General features: G+C 41.9%; 5 protein-coding genes across 7 annotated transcripts; 3 read left to right on the top strand and 2 right to left on the bottom strand.

Annotated features, from left to right (window-relative positions):
• Positions 1–893: 893 nt before the first annotated feature.
• On the top strand, positions 894–3,361 carry LOC104816167 (U-box domain-containing protein 16). Its single transcript, XM_010544860.1, has one exon. The coding sequence runs from the start codon at positions 1,143–1,145 to the stop codon at positions 3,168–3,170; it is 2,028 nt and encodes a 675-aa protein (XP_010543162.1). The 5' UTR covers positions 894–1,142; the 3' UTR covers positions 3,171–3,361.
• Positions 3,362–4,509: 1,148 nt separating this feature from the next.
• Positions 4,510–5,778, top strand: LOC104816166 (transcription repressor OFP1). The gene has a single exon (XM_010544859.2). It carries the CDS (start codon positions 4,752–4,754, stop codon positions 5,604–5,606), a length of 855 nt encoding a protein of 284 aa, XP_010543161.1. The 5' UTR covers positions 4,510–4,751; the 3' UTR covers positions 5,607–5,778.
• Positions 5,779–10,584: 4,806 nt separating this feature from the next.
• LOC104816165 (vacuolar-sorting receptor 2) lies at positions 10,585–13,819 on the bottom strand. Its single transcript, XM_010544858.1, has 13 exons — positions 13,376–13,819; positions 12,883–13,294; positions 12,510–12,790; positions 12,336–12,424; positions 12,131–12,200; positions 11,965–12,048; positions 11,813–11,889; positions 11,666–11,747; positions 11,510–11,592; positions 11,364–11,430; positions 11,157–11,288; positions 10,982–11,088; positions 10,585–10,903 (listed from the first exon to the last, which is right to left on the bottom strand). Exons 1-13 carry the CDS (start codon positions 13,674–13,676, stop codon positions 10,802–10,804), a joined length of 1,887 nt encoding a protein of 628 aa, XP_010543160.1. The 5' UTR covers positions 13,677–13,819; the 3' UTR covers positions 10,585–10,801.
• A 1,218-nt stretch (positions 13,820–15,037) lies between these two features.
• On the top strand, positions 15,038–18,060 carry LOC104816164 (serine/threonine-protein kinase AtPK2/AtPK19-like). The gene is made up of 6 exons (XM_010544856.1): positions 15,038–15,144; positions 15,822–16,704; positions 16,820–16,902; positions 16,981–17,275; positions 17,380–17,484; positions 17,585–18,060. Exons 2-6 carry the CDS (start codon positions 16,081–16,083, stop codon positions 17,891–17,893), a joined length of 1,416 nt encoding a protein of 471 aa, XP_010543158.1. The 5' UTR covers positions 15,038–15,144; positions 15,822–16,080; the 3' UTR covers positions 17,894–18,060.
• Positions 18,061–18,218: 158 nt separating this feature from the next.
• Positions 18,219–20,682, bottom strand: LOC104816158 (mannan endo-1,4-beta-mannosidase 6). Of its 3 annotated transcripts, XM_010544847.2 has the most exons (6): positions 20,083–20,682; positions 19,702–19,987; positions 19,435–19,629; positions 19,205–19,327; positions 18,924–19,135; positions 18,219–18,837 (listed from the first exon to the last, which is right to left on the bottom strand). In XM_010544847.2, the coding sequence occupies exons 1-6, from the start codon at positions 20,223–20,225 to the stop codon at positions 18,399–18,401; spliced, it is 1,398 nt and encodes a 465-aa protein (XP_010543149.1). In that variant the 5' UTR covers positions 20,226–20,682; the 3' UTR covers positions 18,219–18,398. The 3 variants fall into 3 exon arrangements, with proteins under 3 accessions (XP_010543149.1, XP_010543147.1, XP_010543148.1); XM_010544845.2 differs by having other exon boundaries at positions 18,924–19,327; XM_010544846.2 differs by having other exon boundaries at positions 18,924–19,327; positions 19,702–19,984.
• Positions 20,683–20,689: the final 7 nt, after the last annotated feature.

Raw genomic sequence — 20,689 nt, 5'->3', positions numbered from 1 at the left:
GCTTTAGGGAGGGATGTTGTATGGGAAGCCCATATCCATACATATTGGGTCTTATTTTTCAGCCCAATGTTTTTATTATCCTCCGTGTGAGTTTCATTCAACAAAATTCACGATATATATATATATATCAAATGCGTAGTTTGGTGCATTCCATGGCTATTGATTTTGAATACAGAGGGAAACGAAAACTGGATTACACATTTATTTTCCATCTATTTTAAAGGGTACTTGTAATCCATCATTATAAACAGCGAACGATGTTCCATATTCTCTAGCTAACCAATAAATTCAATATTATAAGAAAAAAGTGGCAGTGGTGGTTGATGGCGATAGACATCTACATATATATATATATATATATATATATCATTATTAGTAATTTATTATTGCAATTAAATTAATAATTAAAAAACAAAAACAGGGAGACTTGGTGTATGCATTAAGACATGGAAGGTGGATGAGTTGGTGCTGTCCTCGTAACCTCCTCCTCTTCCCTATTTCCTCTATCAACACCTATTTAGTATTTACATATATGTGTACACACACATATTGAATTACTTTATAAAAGAAAAGGAATACAACTTTTTGAGGAAAATGTCAAAGTCCAACTTCAGCTGATCCCAATCATATTAGTAAAAAAACAACATTTATTTTTCACCTTATTGCAACATTACATGGGAACATTTATATGTAGAAGACCCAAAAGAGGAAAGTAAAAGAATGGAATCATTTAATTAATTGTAATTTAATAACGGGCAATTATCATCTCTAACAAACTGTTTTGCGTTCAAGGTGCGGACCAGTTCATCAAATTGATTATTTAAATGCTGTGTGGGGGAGGAGTCGTGCGTTGATTTTGCCCCTCTGAATCTCTAATCAACATTCATGAATGCTGGGTTTAGACTTATCCATAATCAAGCAGCCCAAATCCCAACCAGCATGGTTTTTTTTTTTTTATGTATTTCCCATTCTATATTCTGGCGATAATATAAAATAAAATAAAACCAAAAATTATTGGGCAGGAAAGACAAAAATAATTTGAGCTCCTTCGTCTCCGTTAACCAACTCTTCGTGTTTTCTTCTTCCGAATCCCTGCTTTGATTTCCCCCCCCGGAATTCCTGCTATTCTCCTCTCCCTTCTCATGGCCGTCACTCCCGGCACTTTTCCGGCCAGAAAACGGCCACCGTCCTCCTCCCTCCGATTATCCGATTCCAAACTGACCCGATCCCTCTTTCTCCTCTCTCACGAGTTATCCTCTCTCCAGCCCCTCCGCTTCATCCTACGTCTCAATTCCCTTTGTATCATTCGCCGAATGAAAACCCTCGCCGCAGTCCTCGATGATCTTCTGCGTTTTCAGTTTGTCTACTCGCACTCGGTTCAGCTTTGCTTCGAGGAAATGCACATCCTTATGCAGAGGGCGAAGACCTTGATCGACGATTGCTCCCATGGAAGCCAGCTCTCTTTGCTCATGCACATAGAAACCGTCTCCTTCCATTTCCACGAGCTCAACATCGATTTATCCACTCTTCTAGATATTTTGCCCGTCAAGGAGTTCCCTCTCACCGATGACGTCGCAGAGCTCGTGATTCTCCTCAGAAAACAATGCTCCCTATCGAAGCCCTCCGTCGATCCACGAGATGACGATCTCCGGCGAGAGGTGATCGACCTCATCGATGGGATCGGACGCCAGATCGCCCCTGATCACTCCAGGCTCAGAGCGATTTTCACCGCCCTAGGGTTCCGTGATTCCTCCAGTTGCACCAACGAAATCGAGAGATTGGAGGACGAAATCCAGAATCAGATCGACGAGCGATCCAAATCAATGGCTGCTTCTCTCATTGGACTCGTGCGTTACGCGAAATACGTGCTACACGGCACGTCACCGCCGCCACAGCCGGAAATCCGCCGCCACAAGTCGGTGTCGGAGATAAGCATCCCTTCGGATTTCCGGTGCCCAATCACGCTGGAGCTAATGCGCGATCCGGTGGTTGTATCAACCGGGCAGACGTACGATCGCGAGTCAATCGAGCTCTGGATCCAATCGGGACACAATACTTGCCCGAAAACTGGTCAAACCTTCAAGCACACCGACCTCATACCCAACCGAGCCTTGAAGAACCTCATCGTGATGTGGTGCCGTGAGCAGAAGATACCGTTCGAGTCCTCCACCGAAGGCGGCGGCCAGAGAACCGGCGGATGCACCGAACCGTGCAAGGAGGCCGTGGAGTTTACGAGGATGACGGTTTCGTATCTGATCAACAAACTTTCCGTCTCTTCCACCATGGACGAGTCAAACAGCGTCGTCCACGAGCTCCGTTCGCTCGCCAAGTCGGACTCCGTTGCCCGAGTCTGCATCGCTGAGGAAGGAGCCATACCGAAGTTGGTCCGCTGCGTCGGCTCGGAGCACCCGGCTCTCCAGGTAAACGCTGTCACGACGATCCTCAACCTCTCAATCCTGGAGGAAAACAAAACGAGGATCATGGAAACCGACGGAGCTCTAAATGGCGTCATCGAAGTCCTCCGGTCGGGCGCGACGTGGGAGGCGAAGGCCAACGCCGCAGCGACGTTGTTCAGCCTGTCGGGTGTTGCGTCGTACAAGAGGCGGCTGGGGAGGAAGACACGTGTCGTGAAGGGATTGGTGGAGCTGGCGAAGCATGGGCCGACGAGCTCCAAGAGAGACGCGCTGGTAGCGATCCTGAACCTGGCGGGGGAGAGGGATAATGTGGGGAGATTCGTGGAGGGAGGGGTGGTGGAGGTCGCTGGAGAGGCGTTCAGGGAGCTGCCGGAGGAGGCGGTGGCGGTGGTGGAGGCGGTGGTGAGGAGGGGAGGTCTCATGGCGGCGGCGGCGGCGTTTGGGCAGATACGGCGGCTGGGGGAGCTGCTGAGGGAAGGGGCAGAGGCGACGAGGGAGAGTGCGGCGGCGACGCTGGTGACGATGTGCCGGAAAGGAGGGTCGGAGATGGTGGGAGAGATGGCGGGGATCCCCGGGATAGAGAGGCTAATATGGGAGATGATAGGGACGGGGACGCCGAGGGCGCGGCGGAAGGCGGCGTCTCTCATGAGGTATCTACGGCGGTGGGCGGCCGGGATGGATAACGCCGGTGATTCCCATGACCAGGCGGCTGATACGCAGAGCATTGTCGTCCCAACTTCAAGTAGGATTTTTTGAGTTTTGTTTTTTCTTCTGCTGCCTTTTTGTGTGTATGTGAAGTTAGTTGGGATTTGGAGGATGGGAGGGTATTTTTACTCGTAACAGAAACAAAAGGGAAATTGTGAATAATTTTTCCTTGTTCTCAAAAGTTGTAAATGTAATTCATTGAGAGAAAAAAAAAAAGTATAAACATTTGTGTTTTTTTTCAATGGATGAAAAAGAAGTCAATTTTAAATGTGTAGTGTGATGGAAAAAACTGTGGTAACTTGAGAGAGCCGATATATTTACTAGATAAGGTGTGGGGGTGGGGGAGCAGTAAAAGACAAAAATATACCAATGTAATAATATCGGCATTTATTCAGCACATACAGAATTGGTAATGATTTTTGGGAAAGGTAAATGACAATTCCTGCAACTCATGTCCATATCTCACTTTTTCCCTCCCTTGCTCACATCAAAAGCCTACATTTCATATCACATCCTCCTCCTCCTCCAACCCATCCTTTCATACTACTGTATTTTATCCTTCTAATTTCTTTTTTTTTTTCTCTACAAAAGTTATTACGATTCGTAAGCCATAATCATTTTTCCTACCAATTACAAATTCCCACTTTTTTAAAAATTTTATTTGTTGTATATTTTCATAATATTTTCCAACTCAAAGATTTTGTTGACTATCTGTAGCCTTTTTTCCTATTTCTTTGTGGGTCGCATCGTTACGGGTAAAAAAAATACACTGTGGGGAAAAACCAGAAAAAGGATTGATTGCAAAACAAAAAGGAAAATAGAAGGAAAAAAAAAGGCATTGGGTGAACCATGTTTGGGCCGACCAATCTTATTGGGCCATTCTCTTGATTGCATCATAATTTTCGTTTGGGCCCAAATTGACAGATCCGGTTAGAAGCAGCCACGTGGAGCGATATCGCCTCTCGTGACTGAATTGAGATTGCGATATCGTCACGTGGAGCGATATCGTCAAAGGTCGTAGAAATGTTTTGTATTTTTTTAATACATATATGTTCAGAAAGATTAAAACGGATACAATATTATCATTCAAAATAAATAATATTATCAAGAAAGGCATGGATGGTTCCCACTTCCCACCAAATTACATGAAAAGAAAAATGGAATATATATATATATATATAAAATAAAGACTAATGATTACCGTCGTATATATACATATCGTGTAATTGTTTTAGTACGGTTGGTAGTGTTGTGAATAATTTCGGTGGTGACAACATGGCCGGACCTACGTGTATTTTTACAATTTCTTCATAAATTTTGAACAAAAATATGAAAGGCCCATCTTAATTAAATTTATTCATATGATTAAATTCATTTTTGCCCGCCAATTAAATATTTAGCTGGGTCCGTCGACAAGGGCAGCTAATTAATAATGTGTCCAACTAATCTAATTCGGTTAACATAAGAATAAAATGGGTAAAGAACGTCAACATGACAATGAGAGGGGCAAACACCGAATCCAACGCAAGATCAGAGCTCTGACTTTTATTTCCACGTAAGAGGCCCCACGCACACACTCTCTTTATATCGTCACCTCTCCAGTTCCATTTCTTCCATGCCGACGGGAGTCAGATGGGTGGGTTTAGGTTATCAGAACTGATGCCAAACGCGTGGTTTTACAGGCTCCGATATTTGGGGAGGTCCGCGAAAAACCCAGCCTCCACCACCAAACAGCACGCTGTCCCTCCCTCCCCTCCCAAAACAGCACGCAGCCCTCTACCCCACCACCCCAGGAGGTCTTACTACTACTCCAGGCCACCCCTCTCCGACAAAACGGCCAGCAGTTCTCCTTCCCACTCCCCGAGAAAATCAGCTACCCAACGCCTCCGCCGCCGAAGCACGGCTGAGGCCAGATACTCGCCAAAGCGCGTTAGCTCCGCCGTCTCCTCCGGATGCGCCTCCAGTGTCAAGGCCTGGTCGGGCCCAGAGTTCTCCACCACATCCGCTGACAGCTCCCTCACCGGCTGCTCTTTCTCGCCGGAGCTCCGGTCCGATCACGTTCTTCTCGCCGACGAAAAAAGCGGCTCCTGGCCCAGCCCTTGCATCTGTGCCTCCAAAGTGGCGGCGCCCAGGTTGCCGGAGCTCGACCTCAGTCCGATCGTAACGAAACCAACGGCGGCAGGGAAGAGACCCAGCAAGACCTCCAGGCGGAAAACGGCAGTGGCGGGGGTGAGGGTGAGGTTGAGCTCGCCAAGGGTGTCGGTGAGGGAGTGGCGGCGGAGCACGGCGGTGGTGAAGGCGTCGGTGGATCCGGTGAGGGATTTCAAGGATTCGATGGTGGAGATGATCATGGAGAACAACATCACGACTTCCAAGGATCTGGAAGAGCTTCTCGCTTGCTATCTCAGTCTGAATTCTGATGAGTATCACCATATTATCATCGCCGTCTTCAAGCAAATCTGGCTTGATCTCAACTCCTCTTCCTGATATTATACGTATTAGCTACGCACCCATACTCATTTGGTTCCATTTTCCTTCTTACTTCATTATCTTGTTTGCTATGTACATAAAATAATTCTACAAACACTATTTATATGCAAATGTAATCCTTAGTATACCCAACAACATTTTAATAATTCAATTCATTTTGAAAAAACCATTTGAATATTTTTTCTAGTTTATTGTGATTGTTGGGAAAATTCAACTATAATTTTATAATAAATATTTTTTATATAAATTTGATAACCTTAATTCTTTATATTTCTTAAAAAGTAAGAAAATGCAGATCATCTACCTCACTTGTGTATGTGTTATAACTTGGAGCCTAAGTGGCACTGTTATACGGCTCACGAGAATCTTGGGAAAATTAAAGAACAGTGTTGACTGGTACATGGATTTGACTTTGAAGAATAATACAGAAGAATCTCCTGTTTAATAGATGATCATCATTTGCCATCATGTTTTGTTTTAATTTGGATTCTTTGGGATTCCTCTTCCAATCTTTACATAAAACGCACATGTCTCACTAGATTTGAACCCTGAGAAATATATAGATTGACATGATATTTATCAGCTAATTAATTGCATGCATGTGGTCCATTGACCGCTTACAATTACAACTAGACGTACATATAGGCCCACGCATATTTATAGATACGAAAGGATTGTGTAAACATTTATAGATTCGGATGTTTGATGTCAGCTAGATATTCATGTCGTTCAATAAATAATACGGTTAAACTTTCAGATTAACGTCTGCCGCATTCAAATATGATTGTAAATGTTAGATCGCGTGCACACATATACATACATAGTGATGCATAAGCATGTTTAATAATTAATATACTATATTTAAGAATATGCACTAATTCAAATGTATAAATAAATGCGCATGCCTAAGGCTAAACGTTCACATCTGGAGGTAAAAAGGACAAAACACAACGATTTTTGCTTTAGACAGAAGTGGCAACAAAATCCAATTGGGCCAAAATTTAAGTCGATGAATGACCACTGACATGAACAAAAAGTTAACCATATAATAAAAACCAAATAAAAAAAGTAAAAAAAAAAAACCAAAAAAAGTTGAAAATCGTACGTGGGTCCAAACTTAACCCCATCATTTCCATATTATTTTGTGTCAGTTTTTCCCCCTCGTTTAAGTGTTTTTTTTTTCATATTATGATTTGATGTAGTAAGTAGAAGTCTATTAGGATATACATTTATATTGGTATAATAATTGTTTCTTCTAAATGGATCTATTTGGCGGTTTTAAAAATGGTTGATAATCGTATTCATCAAGCTTTTCCTGAGAGCATTGAGTATGAATATGTGGTGGTACTGATTTATTTGATAAAACAATGGAACCTCCTTTTCAAATAATAATAATAATAAAAGAAGAAGAAATAGCAGCTATTGTTTCTGAAGGTTAAAAATAAAAACAAAAACAAACGAGGGAGAGACATGAATCTGACAGTTGAAATGTTAGACTTCCGTTTCGGTTGATAGAAGCAATTTCCGACAATATCCACTCTATTTACTTTTTAACGCATTAAAATGCTCAAAAAGACGAGCTAAAAGAGAATTTCGAAATGAATCTCCCTTCTCGCCTATTAAAAACCACTTCCTGAAAGTGCGAGTATAATAATTTAAAGAGTGGAGAAAAATGTTGATCGTAAATTGACCAAATACCATCTACCAATAGAGATGAGAGTACGAGGGGTGGAAAGGCTTTGTCGGGGCACGCCTCTTCGCTTTCACAAGAAATGCTTACCAGCCCTGATAATATACATAACCCTTAAATTACGATCGCTTAAAGATATATATACGAGGTGGCATTTGAAATATAATATTATTTATTTATTATCCTTTTTCCTTCCACCAATCTCTCCATATACATGTTTATTTCTCTAATTCCATAACCATGACCATGCACTGACGTGGAATGATAATAGCCGTGTTTGAAGTGGAAGTAGGAAATAACTGAGAGACACGGCTTTCAAATTTCGTGAAACTGGAAAAAAGTGGGAGGGGCCATCGATTATCCAAAGGAAATGAAAATGAAAATTGCACGACTTTCCATTTCCGAGAAAGTTCTTGGCATGTTTTGCAAATAAGCATGAATATTGGCGGACGAATTTTAGTTTAACTTTATTTTTAAAATTGGGGGAGGGCCAGCTCTTTATTATTTAATATTATCACCCTATCATCGCCGAGTCACTTGTCAAATCTTTGCGAGATTTGATTCCTTTTAATAATAATAATAATAATAATAATAATAATAATGTCTTCCAAGGATAAATTGTTTTTTTACCCTCTATTTGATTTCTACGGCTAACAGCGAGACACATCCATAATTTGCGATATTCTCAAATCGTCTAGTCATATTTCCAACAATGCAATGAATTAGACTATAGTATATATGTGTATTTTTTGTCACACGTGTAGCAGTGGTAGACCTGTAGAATCAGAGCGCACGAGCGGACACAATAAATATGGGATTTAAATTAGTACCAAATTATTAGTTTCCTCTCCTCATATATACGGACAAAAAAAGGAATAATAATTTATGATAGCGCTAAAATAAATTCGATACTTAATTGTACAATAAACAGATAGATGTTCATTCGCGTTCGCTAATACGAATCCGTTGTGATTTTAAAGAGAACCCATTTAACAAACAAAATTCCATACGAGGCCACATTGTTCTTATAACGAACAAAATATGTCAAGTGAAGCAACCAAACCGCCTGAATCTAGTAATACATAAATTAAAATTCACTGCAAAATTGTTCAGAAATAATTATGAATTATATGTTTTCATTCTGTAAAAATACATATGCCTTTTATTATCATATGTAGACTTGTCGGTCTGAAAGCTGCAAACCGACATAGTTCGCCACTAATAATTATGCTTATTGAATATATGTAAACAGGATTTCCACGATAAATTTGTTTATATCATAGCATAGTTTAGGGTGGTTACATATTACACACACATAAATTGACGTGAGATGAATTCTCGGTTAATATTACGGACAAATGTATTTTTAATTTGGATACAATCAAACACAAGAGAATTGACAAGTGAAGAGTGATTTTGATAATATATATACATGTATATGTACATGTATGATATTTAGCCGTAAACATCGTACGTACTAAAAACAAGTAAATTCGGTGTCCCTTTTTATCCGTACTCTCCCAATGAAAAAGTTCATATCATCATAATACGTATATATATATATATATATTATTGTCAAACCAAACTTGATTAGCAATGTGATTCTGATTGACGTTCGCAGCTTAATTAATGTTGGAGTTATTCAATGGTTAGGTGGACTGACGCTTAATTAGTAAAATGGTTTCGAGTAAATGTCATATAATACAATTACACAGGAGAATAGGGGAGGGGGAGTAGTTAGGATGTAAAATCATGTCCGAAGACCTCGGCTAGCTGCTACCGCTAGTGGCTCGGACATCTTTATTAAATAATCCGTCACTTCCATCAAATAAAATCACCTTTTTCTTCACGAAATCGTATTGAAATCTGAATTTAATTGCTCCGGACCTACCCCTAACAAAACAATATTAATAGCTTAATGGAGTTGTTTCCACCCTTCTTTTTCCGGGAAAAGGTGGAAACAACTTTTTTTTTTAATCATCAGTTTAACTTTTAACCGATGGTGATCATTACGACTGGTCGCCTAATTTGCTTATCATAATCAGCTAAGTTGCACTTACAAGCTCAGTTAAGTCCAGGGATATGAGTTTTTTCTTAAAATAATAATTGTTCTATAAACAAAATGGATTAAAACAAATCAATTATATTTGGCTTCCATTTTGGGTTAATTCAGCCTAATAATATCAAATCAAAATTATTTTAATTTATTATATTCGCTTGGATTTATTTGGAGATTGAATCATTGTTTTTTTTTTGTAACAAAAAAGTTTTGTATTTAAAGTGAAAAAAAATTGATATTTCGTAGTGCCGCTGCTGGGGAAATTTTGTTGCAGAAAATTTGAAAAAAAAAACGAGTTTAGAGGAAAAACACGCTAGCGAGAGGAGCATCCCACGCGCCGAGAAATTGGGAACAGCTGAATATCACGGATTTCGGTGGACTATCCCCCGGGAAAAATGCGAACGTGGCGATAACGCGCGACCCTTGCGCGTGGGAATGCGACTGTATTTTTCTCATGATCATGGGCCTTCCTCATCTTAATTAGATGACCCAATAAGTGAATGAGCTTTTTCAGGGCCATCTAATTCAAAAGCGGCTTCTATTGTTAGCCCATTGTGTATTTTAATTGGGCCTGCAATAACTCAGTAGCCCTACTTTGTTAAAACCATGTCACCACCCATTGGTTCTTCCAAGTGCGATGGCGGAAGAAAAGCAGAGACAGCAGCAATGGAAGCTCAAAGCTCGTCTCAGGGCCAGATGCTTCGATTTGAAGCTCGATTTACGGAATAAATTTCCTTGTCATAAGCTCGAACGTTTCTCATTGTTCCTCCGATTCCGAAAGCACTATCTGAAACTCGAATCGGATTCCGAATCCGCATTATCGGGTTTCAAAGTTTCGAAGGCCAAGTGGAGATCAAGAATCAGACGGAGCCTGGCCTTCGTCGATGTTCTCCGGATATGGAATCGGAGAGAAGCGGGATCAAGAAATAGGAATGAGAAGAGGTTGGGGGATGTAACATTGATACGGATGTGCTGCGTGGCGACCCTCATGATGCTGATAATATGGATGGATGCTGCAGGTATTATTTCAGGCACTCATTAGATTCGACCAAACCAAACACTTGTCTAACTGTTGGTGTTTGGTTGGCTGTAGGAATCATCAGAGAAACCAAAACGACGACAGCAGCTTCAAATGGCAAATGGTTCTGGATTCATTCCACAGGGCATGTTGGATTTTTTCATACGATTTTGGATTCCCTCCGAATCTGATAGAGGTTAGTGTGATTACTTTCAAGAATGGGTGATGGTGTGTTTCTATTGCACTGCAGCAAGTGAACTTACAGTATAGTACAATATCTGACAAATCCAAGCTATATTCCTTCCCACCAGGTTGGCCAGAAGAATCTGTGCTTGCCATTCGGCCGTCAATCCAACAAACATACATATCCTGGATAGATAGATAATAATCGTAACCCGTTTCTTCTTGGTTTTTACAAAAGATGATTACAACTCGATTTGAGAAGACGGGTGGGAGTTGGGATGATTGTCGTTGTCGAGAGGCATGTACTGCGCCATTATCGCTCTAATCTCGGAGTCCATGTATGTCTGCATCCATCCATCCGTCCATCCATATCTTATATAAAACCAAAAGAGAGGATATGTGTATTAAAAAAGAAAGAATACCCGGATTCTGTATTTGTAGGCAAAGTAGGCAGCGAGGACAGCAGCGGCAAATACAAAGAGTAATATCCAAATGAGACCCCATCTCACGTCCGCCTTTGCATCCTTACCTATTTAATATATACACACATCATTCATTAGTCTATAAATATGTGAGGAGCTATATATAAAGACATACTTAAGCAGAGGTCGTGTTCTCTGATGTAAAGCATGCTGGCACTGCTGCAGCTGCACTCGTAGCTTCCCCATGTGTTCTTGCATCTGCACCCTTCACATTGACATGCCGCCTTCTCCTCACACTCGTTTATATCTACACCACACACCACATTTCAATCCTCTGTTTTCACTCACCACATGCACATTCTTGGGTTATGAAAAAACCAACCTAGGCACTTATGGACACCGTCGCCCCTGAATCCAGGCGGACATTTGCAGCCGCTTGAATGGTCATCCTTGCCCACAAATTGCTATATGATTAAATGGAAAAGCCACAAAAACACTAAAAGAAGAAGAAGAAGAAGGTGTTTGTACAAGGCATGCCGAATATGTTCTTCCCATTTGGCTTTCTTTCCAGCATCCGCCGTTGTTTATCCCACAACGCAATGCTCCAGACGCTGTAGCAGTTTTACTGATTTTCTTATTAAACATGGAACTTGTTTGGAATCCATAAATCAGTCAGACCCTAACCTTGGCAGTGGGTGTAACCGTCCCCCAAAAACTTGACACCTTGGACAATGGGGCACTCACAAACCCTTCCTCTGAAAGTGTCCTGCATCCAAACATTCTCATGTTTATCCCAAAAACTTGAAAGAAAAAAGATGCAAACTTTCGAACCCTGCAAGCAGTGATGTTGGTGGCTCTGTCCTCCCAGCACCCCCCATTGTTTTGTAAACACTCATTGGTTTCTATATCTGTCACAAACAAACAAGTTTACTCATCATCCTTTGTACGAAACAAACAAAAAAAAAAAAGGTGTCAAGACAGACCTTCAGTCAAACAGATGGGTGGCTCAGTTGTCTCTCTAAATCCGGAGCAAAGGGCCTTAAGCACCGCTGCTCTTCCCAACTTCCCTGTGCCAAATAATAATCATCCTGTTAGAGAGAATCCCAATATGATCATACATATAACTGTCAAGAGTTGTTTGCTCATAACCCCTGTACTGTCTGTCGTTTATCACCAGCGTTGGCAGTATCGTCACGTCCCCACGTGATCCTTTCCCAATCTGAAACCAATATCATCAACGGAAAATTCGTCTAAAGCAATAAACCCCCTGAAATTGTTTTTCAGCTGAGATTATGGCTGTAGTTGTAACACCATAAACCCTTCCTTACCAAGATTACGTTTAACAAGTACTTACCTGAGCATCTTGCTCGGCTTTAAGAACAGGGTTCTCAACATTGGCTTCAATATCTCCGATGCATTCATCAACTTTCTTGAGATCAACCCCTATATAACCAAAGAAATGCTAAAGAAGCTGTTGAGAAACAAGAACTTTGAATAGAGTTTGGTAAAGGTGTTCTTCCTTAATTACCAAGAGATTGTATGACTTGATCGGCACACTCCTTGGTGTACTTCTCCTGTCGCATGGGACAACGTATGGAGAAATCGGTGACATAGTCCCACCAAAGCCAAGGCTTTCCACTCTCATTAGCCACTCGGAAGAAGCAAGCTTGGCGTAGATTCTGAACAATCACATCTTTTCCATCGTAGCCTCGTGAGAAGTCTTGCTCAGGGTCCGGAGCACAATACCTCCCATTGTTGATGCATTGTGATTTACACTGTCTGCTCGCGATAAATGCTTCTGGACAGTACCTTCCCAACATATTTTAGAAACACGTTTGAATGATTGATGCACCCGTATGGCATGGATGGAAGAATGAAAAGAGAAAGAGAGAGAGAAAAACCAGGTGATGTAGTGGGGGGTGAAGCGAGTGTAGCCGGACTTCTCAAGAATCTGAGCGGCTCCTTTGAAGTGGTTGAGGAAGGAGATGTGGGCGTCACACTTGGGGCCGCACTCGTCGTTGCTGTTGGTCCAGAGCTCGTACTGCACTCGGTCGTCTGGGTGAGGCAGAGCCTCCCTCCAATCCAGGCTTATACGGACGGGTTCTCCGTGGGCAATGGCCATCTTCATCGCATTACCCAGTGATTTACTCACAAGAGCAGAGGGAATGGTGATGTTCTGGAGGTAGTCGGCGTCTGCCGTCTCTTCCTCGGGAGCGTCCATCGTGATGAGAGGCTCAGGTCGGTTGTCCACCACAAGGATCGTCGCCGCTCCTGCCCTCTGCGCATTCCACGCTTTCAAGGTGAAGTAGCAATCTGATATCAAACGCATCATTTGTCAGGTGGTGCCTTACAATCTCAAAAAACAACCTTAGACTTATAAAAAGGAGATGAGACCTCCACGGTCGACGAGGACAAAAGTGGGCAAACCACCGGGTTTTGAAGAGAAGGAGATGTCGAATTGGTCGAAGCTCTGACAACCCTTCTGATTGGCCTTTGGAAAGACAACCTCCCCTGTCATGCTCCCTCCGTACTGAGGGACCCCGAAGTTCCCGATGGCACATTCGTAAATTCCTCTGATGGACTCCGGCGACGTCACTCTAAGGTTGTTCTTCTCCACCACGAACCTCCCTTCACACCACCACCCCATCACCATCACCCATGACATCATCACCCCGTACCCTATCTTCTTCCACATTTTTTCCTACAAGCCTTCTCCCTTCCCCTCTTCTTGTCTCAATCTTTCAAATCCGTCCATGCACGTACCAGAAAAATGTTCAAAGTTCCCCACTTTTTTTGGTTCCCTTATCAAAAGATTGAAACTTTCAACAGACTTGCCAACGAGAGAACCTTCTCCCGGTTCTTTGGGGAAGACGTGGCGTAACCAAAAAACGGAAGCGTGGATTGTTGGGCCACATCAATGACGTGGCATGTTTTGGGCTAACATCAACTTTCCACGACCTAGTGGGCCTTGTTCCTATCAGCGATTGCTCTGTTATGTTTAAAGGTAAAGCTGACTTGTTTTGAAGAGCTTCTTCTTGTCTTCCAGGGATATATAAGCCAATAATATTATCATTTCTATTTGGAATTATGGAGACTTCTAATTTGTATAGAATGTATATATCATTATATTTTCTTAATTCCTAATTCATATAGATAAACTCAAATCAAATAAAAAAATATTAAGGATAATCTATAAACAAATGGGTATATGTATCAGTTGTCTTGTTAATATTCCAGGAAATATGTAAATACTTTTCCTCTTGTATTCGGTGGGGATATGTAGATATATATGTATAGATATATATTTATTTTTTATTATTTTATTATTTTTATTAATATTATTATAATTTTTGTAAGATTTTTTCTTTTTATTATTTAATATTATTAAATCTTAGATGATGAATGATATGTGATAAAAAAGAATTGGGAAAAGAATATAAGAATATGATTTTAAATGGATTTTTTCTTAAAAAATCTATAAATATTAATAAAAATATTACATTTTATAATTTAACTGAATCGCAATCGCAACAATGGTCGATTAATCACTTTTCGTCCGCAACAACTCGATTAACCCTAATTTATCAACGAATTAGCATCAATCACGCACAATCGTGGCTAAATATGATAAAAAAAAACGTGAAAACACAAGATAAGAATTTATAGCCATCCTTAATTTAAAAATATCGCCCATTGCGGATTGAAAAACTCTGGTGCAAGTGCAATTAGAACAGACGTAATAATAAAAGGATAGTTGAGACCTAAGAATTTCAGTATTAAATATAGTTATTATTTTTTTCCCTGTTAGCTCAGTTGGATAGAGCGTGGTAGTATCGCAGTGGTCGCAGGTTCGAAACCTAATGGACCACTTTTTGCATGTTTTTAAATTATAAATTTACCCTTAGAATTAATATTATTTTCCTTGATTTTGTGTCTCCTGCGAATATTCGTAAATTCTCCGGGTCAAACAAGAACCTCCACCGCACGCAATTTGGTCTTGTCACCCACTAGAATCTCTCCACGTGTAACCTCTTCCTTTCCTTCCAATAATAAGGAAATATAAAAAGCAGCGACGCGGTTACGATCCTTCTCTGCGGGTTGGCTTTACCCTCTCCTTCATAATTGCTCCTCCGCTTCGTCTTCCTCCCCTGGCTTCCTTCCTGGTAATCCTCTCTCTCTTTCTCTCTCTTCTGTCCTCAATTTGTTTCTTCTCCTGTTGAGCTTTGGATTTCCTCTTTCACTTTGTTCGAATTCCGTGGAAACTTTCGAGATTTATGAATCTTTACCTGTTGGTCCTTGTGGGTTCATTTTTACGTATTTTTATGGTTTACAACATCGTAGGTTTATTCCGATATTCTGTTTGAGATCCGGGTGGTCTTAGTTGCGTTTTACGACACCCAGTTCCCAGATTTAGGGTTAGATCTGAATCCTCGAAAAACCGTCCTCTTGCCTTGTCTACATGGTATTTTGGCTAAATTTTGGTCCTTGATGCTAAAGTATTTTGCATGGTTCTGGATCATGCGAACTTGGCCGCAATTTTTGGGCCTTTCCCCTTTTCAGAATTGCGAAAATTTGTTTTATTTTCCCTCTGTGCGAAGCCCGGAGGTAGGTTGGATTATTTTCTCTGAGATGATGTAATCCCAGCTTTCGCAGTTCTCGCTTGGTTTGAAAGAGCGCCTTAACTTGCTAATATTTGCTTCAAAATTAATTTCTTGGAGGATTTTGTGTCATTAATCTCGTTCTGCAGTGGCTTCTTCAATTTTGTGTTTGGGCTTTATTTTGGTTCGAACGTATTTAGCTTCTAAGTGTGCGCGTGTTTGGTTTTTCCTGTTGACTGCAGAGCTGAGAACCATATCTTCATGAATTCTGGCGTCATTGGGGCATCCGTTGTTTCCTGCAAATCGGGAAACAAGAACAGCTTCTTCTTCTGGATCTTCTTTTGCTTACTGCCAAAGTTTTTTGGAACTCCTGTCGTGTTCATCAATTTCCTCCTCATTAACGCTGTTGATAGGAGTCCTGCTGCAATAGGTGATCTCGTGAAGCTATAGCCTCAAATTGTTTTGGCCATCTGCAGTTCTGAGTTAGTTGTCGGTTTAAAGATGGTGTCTTCTCAGTTACCTGTCCAAAACAAAAATCAGACGCTGAAGCCCCTGCAGAAGCAACTCTTTGTGACTGTCAACCCTCCTGATGTCGTTTTGAATGATCATGTTGAGCTGGATTTCTCTGATGTTTTTGGTCCATCGCCTGAGCTTACCCCTGGCGATTTGGAGATTTCTCTGTCTGCTGATGCTGGTGAGCTTGTTTATGATGAGCCTGCCGTTGTCTACAGTCGATCCCACTCGCTGGTTGGGCCATCCTCATTTGTTAGTCATTCTCTAAAGCTGAGCAAGCTCACCCTGGAGTGTCTTGAAGGTGAGACATTGAAAGAAGATGACGAACACTCTGTGGACGATACTGACACCGAGAATTCTCTGGAGGGTGACCTGTTGACAGCCTCAGGTGTAGGCATTGAGGACTTCGAGGTTCTGAGTGTTGTTGGGAAAGGCGCATTTGGAAAAGTGTACCAGGTGAGGAAAAAGGGAACGACCGAGATATATGCAATGAAGGTCATGAGAAAAGATAAGATTATGGAGAAAAATCATGCTGAGTACATGAAAGGTGAGCGTGATATCCTGACGAAAATTGACCATCCCTTCATTGTGCAGCTTAAATACTCATTTCAGGTGAGGTTTTTTTTCTTTCTGGTTCAGCATTTTGATGCTAGATGCGCATGTGTATCCTCTATGTTCATTGTAAGCTTTAGTCATGTATTTTAAGGTACTTGACCTTTCTGTGCAGACTAAGTATAGACTGTATCTTGTGCTGGACTTTATAAACGGTGGACATCTTTTCTTCCAGCTTTATCACCAGGGGCTTTTCAGGTACTTGTTTGTCTGCAGTTTTAACTTTTGCAGCTTAACCACAACTCAAGGCTGAACTGTACTAATTTTGTTTTTCAGAGAGGACTTGGCTCGCGTGTACACCGCAGAAATTGTTTCTGCGGTCTCCCACCTTCATGAGAAAGGCATAATGCATAGAGATCTTAAACCCGAGAACATCCTCATGGATGTAGATGGCCATGTGATGTTGACAGACTTTGGTCTGGCAAAAGAATTTGACGAGAACACAAGATCCAACTCCATGTGTGGGACTGTGGAGTATATGTCACCAGAAATTGTTCGAGGGAAGGGCCATGATAAGGCTGCGGACTGGTGGAGCGTTGGGATTCTGTTGTATGAGATGCTCACAGGAAAGGTAAAGCCTTCTCCCTTTCCTTTTGTGCTTTTCATCTGGACAGCATTAATTTGGCTGTGTGAAATGCAAGGTGTTTATATGTGTTTTGCGTCCTGTTTCTGCAGCCTCCATTTGTTGGAAGCAGAGACAAGATACAGCAGAAGATTGTGAAAGACAAGATCAAGCTTCCACAGTTTCTGTCAACCGAAGCTCATTCATTGCTCAAAGGGGTGAGCACAGATGTTGGAATAAGAAAAAAAAATCTTTCTAAACCCCATGTTGTTTGTTGTCTATATCTTGAAACACCGGACTAACAGCTCTTAATTTCAGCTGCTACAAAAAGAGCCCGGAAAGCGCCTGGGAAGTGGATCAACGGGAGCAGAGGAGATCAAACGGCACAAGTGGTTCAAGCTGATAAACTGGAGAAAGCTTGAAGCGAGAGAGATACAGCCTAGTTTTCGGCCAGAGGTATCCGGAAAGCTATGCATAGCCAACTTCGAGAAGCACTGGACGGAGATGTCGGTGTTGGACTCTCCTGCCGCAAGCCCAACCGCCGATGCCAATGCCAATCCATTTGTGAACTTCACTTACGTGAGGCCACCACCATCCTTCCTTCAGCGAGCCAGCCCTTTGTCTTAGGCAGGATTGGTGTCTTTGTTTCTGTTTATTTTGCGGTTGCTGTCGTGGTGGTTATGGTTTTTGTTTAGGTCTTGTCCGGAAGAAACGTACTTCCTTAAGTTAACTACGCAGCGCAGATAGTCATTGGGGGATTGGAATCCTACTGATGGGCTCTGACCCTTTCCGGCCGTGTGTCGTCGTATCCTTATCCGTTTTATTATCTTGGAAAAAAACACAAGTATATTTGGTAAACTAAAACTATAACATAGTAAGAAAAACAATATGATAGGAAGCTGTACACAACTTGTTTCAAACATCAAGACAAAAATATTGGAGGTCACAGAAATTGATGTAAATGGAATTCATAGATAAAATGACTGCATGTGGTAAATACATAATATTTGAATGGCCACGTGCTCAATGACACGAGAGAGAGTTGTTCTGCTTGGAGGAAGACAAGAGACCGTATACATTCATATATAGAGACGCAACGTGATCCATATTATTCCCTCGAGAGTAGAGAAAGCTAAAGTTCGTCGTGGAAGAGGAGTGCATCAAGAGCATTCTGATTGTGTTTCTTGCATCCCCATTTGCACCTCCAGTTACAGAGAGAGTTAAAGATAGCAAGCCGGGTGGAGTGAAGAGAGATAATGTTGGATGCAGAATGAGCTCTTGTGAGGTAGAGAGCGTAGCCGTCGTCCATGTACTCTGTCCCCTCAGGGAAGACCTGCCAGAGGAGACTGCCAGCTGCTGCCCCTCCTTTCCTGGTCGAGTTCAGTATGGTCTTGTACACCGTGTTTAGCAGCGTGTCCCTGAAGGATGAGTTGAAACCAGGGTCCTTAGATGACACCCCAAACTCCGCAAACACCACCGGCATTCCCAGATACGTCTCCGCGTCCTCTATATGGCCTTCCATCCACCTTCTGGTGAACTCCAGATGCGATTCTGATATCGCCGGTGAAATCCTTCATTTCATTCAAGCCACAAACTGTTTCATATCCTTTTTTCTTTCCTTTCTTGGCTGAAGCGCAAGCAAGCAAAGAGTCTTTACCAGGAATCTGCATATGTGTGAACGGAAGCAAAATCGATCCCAAGAACCTGATGATTTCTGATGAAATCGGTTCCGACTTGAACGGCGTACGTGTTGGGGTTGAATCGTGTACGGTCGGGTGCCGAGGGCCCATAGAAGCCCTCTAGTCCGATCTCCACGAGGTGTTTAGCGTCAATGCTCTTCAAGAACACTGCCATTTCTTGAATCCAAGACTGAAAACAGGCACCTGAGAAGTTGAGAAAAGCATTGAGAGAGAAGGAAAAAACAGAGAGAAATAAAACCTGGAGAGTATCGCCGGAGGGATCAGAGGGACAACGAGGCTCGTTCATGAGTTCCCAGGCGAAGATGGTGGGGTCGTTTTTGTATGTTATGTTTGTGAATGTGTTCACTCTGTTCAACACCGTCTGCATTACATCACAATGCATCTTCCAGATTGGTTTTTTGGCTTTCTCGGCTCTAGAGTCATTTTCATACAATGTAAAAGGAGTTGAAAGATTGTTAGTTTTTTTACCCGGACATGGTTTTTGTAGAAGGATTTGAGAGTGGGATGAGAGAAGAAGTCATCGGCGGAGGTGAGATTGAGGCCGTAGGAATTGCCCCATTTCACGTACTGAGACTTGCCACCGAAGGCATCCCAATTGTTCACCAGTGACAGTATCAGTCTTATCTTATGCTTTCTAGCCTCGCTCACGACAAAGTCCAGTGCCTGCAACCCGATCAAGGGGAAGGAGCTGAGATCAGAGAGACAAAACAAGAAATGGAAAGCTTTTTGTTTTACCTGGAAGACGTCTTCATCGTAGACAGAAGGGGATTTCTGGAGAGCTCTCCACTGGCCGTCGTTGAAGGCCCATGTCCTGCAAACCGTAAGACCAGCAGCAGAGGCTTGTTGGAATAGCTCTGTCACTTTCCCTCTCGTTGAATTATCTGCCGCAAGTATCATCAACCAGTAAGTATTGAACCCATTCACGTAGAATGGTCTCCCATTTATGCCGAACTGCGTTCCTTTCCTCTGCACCATCTCCCATTCTTCTTCTTCTTCTTGTGCGTTCCCTGAGCTGCCCCTGCTATAAACTCTCAAATCATCATTCTTTGCATGATATACAAATTACACTCAATTCAATTTAAAGCCATCATCTTGTCAATGATCACAGTACTCTACCCTTGAGTTTCCCTGCAAGGTACAGCTAGAGCTCTGTTTTGCATCAGAATCATGAGAACACCTGAGCAGACAATGATTCTCCATCCCATATTTATATGAAGCTTCTCCATTTTCATGGTTTTATTCACATGCTCCAGTTTCATTTTTATCCATCATGCTGCACACATTATATACTCGGATACACAAAAAGCAGATGGATGGATTTGATTTTTCTTTCTCGGGAGCTCACTTACAAGTCAAGAAAGAATTCCCAGGTTTTACATGTCTTACAAAACCAGACAGATGAGACTAGAAGCACAAGTTGGGAAATAACAATCACAAAGAAGTGGGTCACTGCCAAGTTAAGATTGCCTAAAAGGTCCTCTTTCCAAACGATGGTGTTAGATCACATGTCACATTCACTTTCTTTCTTGTAACCTTAAGTCATTGCAGGAAGAAACTGTCTTCTGATCAGAAGCTTTAGATCTCATTGTTAGAAACTGAAGAAGGGGAAATGCAATGCAATCGGTATGTCTTCCAGTTTTTCCTCATTTCTGTTTTTGCACTGTTGCTTTCAGTTTCTTTGGTTCCTTAAGCATAGAGAAGGATAAATGCCGGCATCAGCAGG

The sequence above is a fragment of the Tarenaya hassleriana genome, unplaced genomic scaffold (assembly GCF_000463585.1).
Source record: "Tarenaya hassleriana unplaced genomic scaffold, ASM46358v1 Cleome25, whole genome shotgun sequence".
Classification (NCBI taxonomy): Eukaryota; Viridiplantae; Streptophyta; class Magnoliopsida; order Brassicales; family Cleomaceae; genus Tarenaya; species Tarenaya hassleriana.
Note: the sequence above shows the minus strand (reverse complement) of the source record. Positions and strands in the feature narration are given on the sequence as shown.